The following is a 9,645-nucleotide window of genomic DNA, read 5'->3' as shown; positions in this document are numbered from 1 at the left end:
TGTCCTCACCACATGTGGGTTTCTCTGATCTCTGCGATCACCTGGCTAGATTTCTGCAAAGCCTGTATACAGAGGAAAAATAAAGCAACAAATTAGAAGAAAAAAAACTGATTCTGATTATTTACATGTAACAAGAGGTGAGGGTTTTAGACCGCTTTCACATTTAGATGTAGAGTTTATGTACAACTGATTTAAACAGTTTTTAAGGCAAAAATGTCAAACAGGTTGTATTCACATCTGTCTCCTTCAGTTTGGTTGAGTTAACATCTGCCTCATATGGTTTGGTTCACACCTGTCTCATTTGGTTTAGTTCACACCTGTCTTATTTGGTTGGGTTCACACCTGTCTTGTTTGGTTTAATTCACACCTGTCTCATTTGGTTTAGTTCAGTTCACACCTGACCTGTTTGGTTTAGTTCACACCTGTCTCATTTGTTTTGATTCACATCTGCCCTGTTGTGTTAGGTTCACACCTCTCTTATCTGGTTTGGTTTGGTTCAGTTTAGTTCCCACCTGTCTCGTTTGGTTTGATTCACACCTGGCTCTTTCAGCTCAGTTAAAATGAACCGTTTTTATTCTCGGACACTTAGTCAGGACTAATAAGTGTGTAGGTGTAGCTACACTCATGCAAATGCTGTTTCACACCAAACAAGAGAACTAAGACCCCTATAAAGAAGTGATCACAGTCTCTCATCAAATGTATTAACAGTATGTTCACTGTGTGAAGATGAATTGGCCCAACTCTAAACATCAATATCCTTTTTAGAAAAAAATCAAGCTATCATACTAAGGAAGGTTGTGTTGACTGTGTCAACATTTTTAAATTGGAAAAAAAGAGAGAATAATCATCCCAACAAAAAAACAGAGCCCAAAATCTTTATGTTGTTTTTCTATAGTTGGGCATCAATATCTTAATCTATCAGATATGATCTATGAGCTTCTCAATCATTTTAACATCAGAGATTTGAAGCTTTCAGTTCAGAACATTTATGTTTTACACCTGATTCAAGGTAAACTAGTCCCAAAACCAGAAACATTTTTTAAAGAATTGACTTAATGGAGGGGGGGGGGTATGCCCTTTTGAATAGTGTAGGAATATTTATGGTATAAAAATAGATTTAATGAGTCGTGCATGGTTTAAAACTGGCTCTCGTATTTGCCGTCTGTGGAGCCACGTGAAGAATCTGTCACCTTCAGCATGTCAGCAGCCTCGGTGCGTCTCTGAGCCATGTCCTCGGACTCTGTCAGCAGGTCGTCCAGCAGGGGGGCCTTGTATAACTGACCCACCAGCTCGCTCTGCAGGCAGTCCTTCACGTGGTTCACCAGGAAGTGCATCACCGCTTTGGGCACACTGGGGCCAAGGCAAACGTCAACAAAAGCTTGTCAGAGATTTTATCCCACCAATTTCAAATTTCAAATGACTAAATATTTTTTTGTCTACAAAGACACCTGCAGGCGTACCTGTCTTGAATATTTTTCCGAACGATTAGGAAATACGACTTAATGAGTCTCTCGATGACCTCGCAGTCCCTCTGTTCTCGAGCAGACAACTTTCTGGTGACCGGAACCGGCTGGAGATGAAAAGCAAATGAACTAGGTGATTCATGAGATTTTAGAGATTTAAACACCAACAGTATGCTGAGAAAACAAACACAGTGAAACACGTAAGATAAACATGCACAACCTTCTTTTACACCTTTATAAAATATCAATCTGTTTTCATATATTACAGCAGTTGACTTTCTGGTTTGCATGGGTTGATTTGAACCCTGCTTTCCGGTTCCTCCAACTCCAAATGAGTGTCACAGTTTGATATGTAATCAGTAAGAAAAAATAAACCCTGAAATCCAACTATTCCACAGAGGATGATTTATTTTGCAAAGAGAAAAACCAAAACAAAAAGTCAGATTTTGTTTCAAGTGCACAGTTCTTGGTTCTTATTGCAGGAACACATTTAAATAAAACTCTTGTATAGTTGTAAACATTAAAACTTATATAAACTGGAACAATTTAAGCAGTTCTCCAAAGTTTTGACAGCTGAATGTCATACAGTCTAAAGTGAACCAATTTAAAATATTTAGAACTGCCTTACTTTGAAGCCCAAGTAAACAACAGCAACACGAGTAAAGTGCAGTATTCCTTAACTGTCAGTCTTTAAGTCACATATCTTTACATTTTGTTGCAAAGAAAATAAGTATCTTGGTTGTTCTTAGCAATTGGCTAGAACCTTTATTATACAATCACATAGGAGGGAAAGGTAGTTTATGGCAGATAAGGAGAGAGTGGGTGAGGATTTTTTGCAGTAGACATGCTTAAGGCACCTCAGACTGGTACTGAGTAAATAAAATGTGTATTGTGAAAAATGTCGTATTGAATTGTCAAACATAAATTGAATGGTTTGTTTTAATATTGAATATTGTTGCATCCCTAATGTCCAGGAGGGTATTTGAAAAGCTCTAGACTTCACAGCTATGGCATGTTTGGACATAACTATGGCATTTTAATTAAATAGATTGAGGTTTATAAACAAAAGTTCTAATTTATATGAATGTTTCATCTTGCCGCAGAAATGGAAAAATGGGTTTTAGATCCATTGTCCCAGTAAAGTCTTTGCAAAGTTGGGCTGTTTAATAGAAAAGCCACCTTGTGGTGACAAAGTGAACCGCCATGGTTTACCTAGTCAGTCTACCTAGGATCTATAGCACTTTAATCTGCAAGTCAGAAGATTTTTCTTAGTTTGTAAAAAATATTTATAGACAAACTGTTCATGTTCTCCATGCAGTGGGACATTTCAGAAATCCCTTCAGCTTGAAGCTTTCGTTCCTTCTTTTTCTTCATGAACTCAAGCTAGCTGTGCTCATGACCAGTCGGTCAAGATCCTGCAGAAAATGTGAATACAAGAAGTGGGAGTCCTTTATTTTTCCATTTAAACACCGATTCCCAAAAAGGAATATGGTTTCTTCTGACACTGAAAGGCTCAGGCTTCTTTTGTTTACTTTTGTGGCCCCACATGCTCCTGTGATCTGCATATAAATCAGACTAAATCTGCCTCTTCACCTACTTTCCAACTTGCTTTAACTCTTCACCTCCTCAAAGTTTGTGAGTTCTCTTAGAAACAATTGTTGGCTTTTGTTTAGTTTTTTTGGGTATGTCTTTTTAACTAAACACAATTGCTTCTCATTCCTAACACTCTTCAGATCGATCTGCTCCTACCACATCCAGCAGGTTGACTGCATGGCTCCTCTGGGGGCTTGGGGGAATTTGGGTCTGGAGCGTGACTCTGTCACTCGACGCGCCCTCCTCTCCCCGCTTCAACATGCCTCTCCAGCTGCCCGTCCCGCCTTCTGTCTGCTCACCAGCGGGGGCGCTCTGAGAACCACCAGCCGGTGCCTAAAAAAGGCAAACAGAGAGAGGAAAGGTTACAAACAAGGTTCAAACTGAGTAATAAATGAATAAACAAAACAGCTTTAACTAATTGTAATAAATCATAACGGAAATGGTCTGTTAGGGTGCTTGGAAATTCTCCAAAAGTAGTAAAAAATATATATATTTAAAAAAACTAATAACTTAAAAAATCAACGTCATGTATCATCAAAATAGCCTACAGTTATACATTTTGAGACACAACATTCTAAGGTAAGTCCCAGTAATAGAAATTTTTTCTGTGTTGCCATTCAAGAAATACTCGCTTGCTTTGAAAGTCAACTGTACAGTTGATGTTCTTGTTCATATTTCCGTCATCTTATGCCATAGAACCTCCATGTATCATCACAAAAGCTCTCAGCCATTATTACATAAGGTCGTACCAAAACATCAAAGGAGAATTAAGTGCAGTAAAGGGCGTCCGTGCAGTTGACATGCAGAGAATAAAGGGTTAGATGTAAAACCTGATCCTCCAACAACTACATCCTGGAAAAAGTTTGTTCAGACTTTTTCTTTTTGTAGAAACTAAAGAAAGATTTAGGAGTTGTCAGTTATTGGGTGCTAGCCTTTCAGGCAAACCAGACAAACCTTGAGAACCTCGCCCTCCTGGGCAGGAGGATCAGTGTAAGGGAAGGATTGCCCACTGGGGCTTTTAAGGGACTAAAAGAAGGGAGGAGAAAAGAGGAAATGGACAAAAAACACATTAAAGTGAAATGAAAAACTTATTTTAAAAAACAAAACATTTGAAGAAAAGAGAAGTGGAAAAAACGACCTAAAACAAAAAAGTTGAATAAGAAACAGCTGACTCATAGAAGTGGAATGTACCTTGTCTCTGGGAACGCCAGCTGGCATTTCTTTCAGCCTGTGACGCCTCTGTTCCTACAAAGGTGTGACAAAATGAACCAACATCAATGGAAGGAGGTGTACAAAACGTATTCGTGTGTGGAACATCATGAGTACAGGTCAATCTCTCACATCTAGATTATTGTTCATGAGGCCGCAGGCGTCAGCAAAGTCTGGGTGCTTAGTGTTGATATAAGCCAGCTCGATGGCAACCAGGTTATGAACCTGAAAGAGAAAGAAATATAAAGATAAGTCTGTCACTTCTCATTAAAAAAGTGAGATATTTATCTGAATTTGCTCCTGACCATATCATTTGTGATGGGGAGTCTCCTCCTAAGAAGGGAGGTGACCACTTCCACTATGGCATCGAGGAGCTTTGGAAACCTCAACAGCTCCTGCAGAGAAAAACAGGGATTGTTGAGTCATTTTGTTCACAGATTCCTGTAAATCTTGGGTGTAAGGAGGTGCATGAGGGAGGAATAAAGCGTTTCCTACCTGTGTGCTGTAGTTGCTGCAGTGCTGGATGATCCTCTGCATCTCCTCGTGAACCAGCTCCACACATCGCAGACTGGGCTCCTCCAGGCGTTTGACCTGCCGCTTCACCAGCAGCTCGAAGGAAACCTCGGGCACAAATAAGGCGGGCCTCGGACCCTGTCGGTAAAATTTGAACTATGAGTTTTATAAAGTTCTTTAAAAAAATATGTTTAAAAAAATATATAGAAACTCACCGTTGCGTTTCTTATTGCTGTAAGAACGTCGATGGTCGTCAGGCCTCCCAAAGGATCGACAGACTCCAACGTGCGGCCAAACGTCTCATGGAATATATAACAAATTCTTGCTCCACCACATCTAAAAATAAATAAATAAATCAATAAAAATTAGGGTGGGATGTTTCCAGCAGCCCCCTCTACTGATGAAGCAAACCCAATGCAGCCCAAAGAGTGACTCACAATTCAGCCGTCTCAATGTACTTGGCCGTGCCTTCTATGGTGTTGCAGTACTCTGCAGCAAACTTGGTGATGAGCTGCAGCAAAGTGGCGCTCTTGTCGTCCACGGGGTTCCCATAACTGTTCAGTAAAGACTGGTACTGCGCAGCCAGAACATTGATTCTTGTCTTCAGCTCGGGGAGACAATCTCTGATGTGGTGCATCAATAATCTGTGATGACATCATTTAATTAATATAAAAAGAAATTCAGTTAGATTTAAAATAAAAATAAATTAACTCCAAAAGTAAAAGATTTATAACTTTATACCGATTTAATGTCCTGGCCAGATATTTGGTACCATTTCTGTTTGCCAGGGAGGGGTACTTCTTCTGCAGGAAGGCATGCTCATCACGAATAGAATCAACTACCAGTTTCTTCTGATTAATATCCAGCTGACTCCTGAAAAAACATAGAAAGAATGTGGTGAATATCTGCTTTGTCTTTTACTGCACAGCATATAAACCACCACATACTGCTGCAATACCTGTTAACTACTCCAATAATACCCAGTTTGACCGGAATGACTCTCCCCATCAACACATCCATGGCGTCTGTGCCTGCATCCATCAGGTCCAGCTTGGTCACGACTGCAAGCGTCCTCCTGCCTGCAAAACACACAATAATGAGGCAAAACATCCAAGAACCCATGGAGGAAAATGAATGCATATGAATAAACAAGTAAGGGTAAACAAACAGGAGGGTCCATACCATCAGGGTCAACCTCACGGGCGACCTTAAGCGCCTCGGAGGTGGCCATGTCTGTGTTGGCCGCGGTCACAGCCAAAATGATGGAGTTGGGGTTGGAGATGTATTTTAGGATCAGCTCCCTGATCTGGATCTCTATATCTCTGGGTTGATCCCCCACAGGAACCTGTTCCAAACAAAAAAGGACACATGAAAAATGAGATTACTGCAAATATTGGTTGACTAAAACAAGATTAATGAAAAACATAAATATTTTGAGGGAAATGAACAGAAAAATAGTCACGATTAAATAAAAACATTAAAGAAATACCAAAAGCTTAAATGTAAAAAGTTAACAAATGAGTCGTTATTTCTCAGCAAGTGTTTTGTACAATAAATGGGATCTAAAGCCGGGTTAGTCAAAAGGTTTATCTTTAAATACTTCTCAAAGTTGTGTAACAGACTGATTTTCACAATACATTTGAATCATCTTCCAAAGACGGCTAAAGTAAATAGAGAACAACTATACTTTTCAATATGATTTTTTTCAGCTATTTTTGCCCAATTTTATTGTCAGAGAAAAGTTCCTGCCGCTTTGAGTTTACTTTACCATGTTTTATAAAAAACTATTTAGATATTTGCATTATGTGAAATGAATTTGTGAACACCCCAGAACATGTGCCAAAAAATAAACTAATAGTCATTAGAAATCAGGAAAAGAAGCCTTACTTTGGTGATACCAGGGAGGTCCACTAATGTGAGGTTCACCACATGTGGAGAGAAGATTTTGAGGTGGATGGGTTCATCACTGATACCCTTGAAGAAAAAAAACACAATAAAAAACCCCAAAATAAAATAAAAGTCATCACTTGATCTCATCTGAGATTTTTTAGAGGAATTGGAATAGATCAAGCAGATATACCTTATTACTTCCAGAAAGTCTTTCGGTTTCTGCTTCAATTTCTGCCCTGATTTCCTCAAAGTCTGTGTAGATCTGGAAGAGATTATTGTTTGTGTGACATTTAAGCAGCATCAGAGCAAACATTACTGATATTTAAACAAAAAATATGTTTAAAAAAGTAAAATGGAGATGATCAGAGTATATTATAAGCTGTACATGAAGATATAATGCACTTTTAGCATCTGAGAGGACATGGAGCTGCTCTTAAAACTGTTTACAGATTTTAGCAATTAAAAATGTCCCCCAAACATATAGTGAAAATTCCTTGAATCAAAAATTGTGGGCTGGTATAAAATAATTTCAAAACTTTTATTAGTTTTTGTTTTTATGTCACCTTGTTTTTGGTGTGCAGGAATTTCCCCCATTCCTCTCCATCAATGCCTGAGAAAACACGGTAAAGGACAGAGGTCATAAATACGGTTACATGTCATAAGTGGCTTTTAGAGGTGTGTAACTATGACAACCTTTGCCTGTTCAGGGTCTCATGGGAGTATGTTTCTATTGGACGACAATCAAAACTTTAAAGCATAAAACTAACACAATCAAACAGCGACAATGGAGGCAAATTAGTAAAAGGAAAAGTATACATTTAAAACGTGAGCAACTGAGGAACTTTGGGACTCTAAAGCCATAGGGTTTTTTATTTATGAAAAATTAGAGAATTTGTGACAACATTAGAATGACTTACCTGATGGATCTAAAATTTATTTTATCCCAAATAATTCCTTCAATCGCTTTTGAATGATCTATGAAGTTTATTTTTAAGTTTCTTAAAATGGCTGAGAAATACAATTTTTAAGAAAGTTGATCCTAGAAATCTCATGTTTGTTCTTTCTTGCTCAAATTTACAAATGACACGGATAAAGTAAATAAACCCACAAAGACTTGAGATTGGAAAACAAAAACCTCCATAAGCACAAATCAGAATGGATTGAGCAAAAAAAAGCAGGGTGGGAGGAGGAATGCGTGTTTTGAGGGGAGGAGGTGTACGACACAAGAAGGAAAAGGAATCTGAGAAGAACCTCTGCAAAGGCGTCCATTTTTCTTGGGTTCTGTGATTAAAGAGAGACGAGAGGAAACAAAAGGATCAGGCAAAGCTGCAGCATCTTTAGGCCTTGTGAGAGCATCAGAGTTTCACTGGGGGCCTTCTCAGAGCAGCAGCAGCAGAACGGACCCCACTGTTCAGTGTTTGTCCTTGAAATGTTGACCACACAAGTTCATAGCGGAATATTTCAATCTAGCAGCATCAACATTACCAAACCAAATAAAAAAAAGGGGTGGAAAGAGATGCTACCGTTCTCCTCATTGGTTTTCCTGCGATCCTCAGGGTCGATGTGAACAAGCTGTAGGATCAGGGGCCGGCGTGTGACGACGCCAGTGCCGCGAGGAAGGATGTCCCTCCCAACCAGGCTCTCTAAAACAGAACTCTTTCCACTGCTCTGTACAAAAAACAAAACAAAAAACAACCCAATGCACAAATCCACAAAATAAAAAAAGGAAATATGAATGAATCGTGGATTGACAGGAAAAACCAGTTAAATATGTACAAAAACAAAAACTCCAAAAATGCTGTCGAAAAAATAATTTCTATAGCCATTGTTACAAATATTTCTTTTAGATCGACACATTGTTTTCTAACATGAAGTGCCCTGAATCTTCCTTCAACTTTCTTCAACTTGTTCACATCTGATTCAGCTCCCCAAAGACCTACAATCAATACAAGCTAATCACATGATATGATAGAGACAATCAATTCTTAATGCTTCTTACGCAGGACTTGCAGAGTCACTGATAAGGGCAAGTCCAACATGGCATCGAAACATCCTATCTTTAGCGTGCCTTCTCTCTCGGACTGAGGCCAAAGAGTCTGAGACAGTCAAATCCGATTAGGTGACCACTGGGAGTAAACTGGTTAGACTAAACCTTACTTTTAAAACCAATTAATGTGTGCACGTGCTAGCTCTTTATGTTTGTTGTTGACAACTAATAATATTCATTTATTTTTTTTAAATTGTACTAGTTTATGAACAGTCTCTCAATAAGGGAGCATAAGGTAAATATTTAAAAAAAAAGAACACTGTGTTATATAAACATCAAGGTAAAGTGTTCAAAAAAAGGAAGTTTAAACGTATTGTATTAAACTGGATAGGAGCTACATGATGAGCTGCTAACTTTATTTGCAGTTCAGTCAAAATGGAAATAAACAAATAGAGTTTTATACTAAAATGTCAGTGTTTCTGATCACATTTTATTTTAAATAAAGTATTTTTTTTTAACAAGACTACTATTTGAGGCTATATATAAAGTTATAGCGTGACAGTAACGCTGCTGTCAACAATAAATCTGTTCACAATGCTAACTTAGCTAGTGTAAAACTATTTAAACCCAATTTCGACGTTAAACTTGTTTTTTATGGCTAAAACTCTGAAATAATAGCTAATGAAGACACCAGACACTGGTTTACACAGTCTAACCAACTTGCTAGCGCTGAAGTAGTTTCTTACCTGCGTTCCAACAACGACTATTTGCGGTAGTTGAATGATATCTGCGCCGACTGTGTTAAAAACATCTTGTAGCTTATTTATAACAGGAATTAGGGCTTCCATTGGCTCTGATTCTAATACACAACTTTGTTGTGTTGTCTCCACTCACGGGTACAAAGTCATTCAATGTCCCCCAGCTAACGCTACTTTCGACTCCAGGCTTTCCCAGCAACTGCGCACGCAGTTAGTCGGAATGTTGCATCAT

General features: G+C 38.6%; 1 protein-coding gene across 4 annotated transcripts in view; it reads right to left on the bottom strand.

Annotated features, from left to right (window-relative positions):
* The window catches only part of dnm1l (dynamin 1-like), a 10,799-nt gene extending 1,170 nt beyond the window's left edge, over positions 1-9,629 (bottom strand). Inside the window, exons 1-19 of one of the 4 annotated variants that reach the window (XM_024281487.2) lie at positions 9,402-9,629; positions 8,192-8,336; positions 7,920-7,949; positions 7,232-7,278; positions 6,859-6,930; positions 6,666-6,752; positions 5,961-6,123; positions 5,737-5,857; positions 5,520-5,651; positions 5,216-5,422; positions 4,994-5,114; positions 4,761-4,916; positions 4,571-4,660; positions 4,398-4,490; positions 4,248-4,301; positions 3,213-3,389; positions 1,461-1,570; positions 1,191-1,350; positions 6-62 (exon numbers count right to left, since the gene is read on the bottom strand). In XM_024281487.2, the coding sequence (XP_024137255.1) occupies positions 6-62; positions 1,191-1,350; positions 1,461-1,570; positions 3,213-3,389; positions 4,248-4,301; positions 4,398-4,490; positions 4,571-4,660; positions 4,761-4,916; positions 4,994-5,114; positions 5,216-5,422; positions 5,520-5,651; positions 5,737-5,857; positions 5,961-6,123; positions 6,666-6,752; positions 6,859-6,930; positions 7,232-7,278; positions 7,920-7,949; positions 8,192-8,336; positions 9,402-9,503 (2,124 nt within the window). In that variant the 5' untranslated portion in view covers positions 9,504-9,629. Of the gene's footprint in view, positions 1-5; positions 63-1,190; positions 1,351-1,460; positions 1,571-3,212; positions 3,390-3,833; positions 4,083-4,247; positions 4,302-4,397; positions 4,491-4,570; positions 4,661-4,760; positions 4,917-4,993; positions 5,115-5,215; positions 5,423-5,519; positions 5,652-5,736; positions 5,858-5,960; positions 6,124-6,665; positions 6,753-6,858; positions 6,931-7,231; positions 7,279-7,919; positions 7,950-8,191; positions 8,337-9,401 lie in introns of those variants that run through there. The other 3 variants (XM_024281486.2, XM_024281489.2, XM_024281490.2) reach the window with 3 other exon arrangements.
* Positions 9,630-9,645: the final 16 nt, after the last annotated feature.

The sequence above is a fragment of the Oryzias melastigma genome, linkage group LG6 (genome assembly GCF_002922805.2).
Source record: "Oryzias melastigma strain HK-1 linkage group LG6, ASM292280v2, whole genome shotgun sequence".
In the NCBI taxonomy this organism is placed as follows: domain Eukaryota; kingdom Metazoa; phylum Chordata; class Actinopteri; order Beloniformes; family Adrianichthyidae; genus Oryzias; species Oryzias melastigma.
The sequence above is the reverse complement of the archived record's forward strand: the minus strand, read 5'-3'. Positions and strand labels throughout refer to the sequence as shown.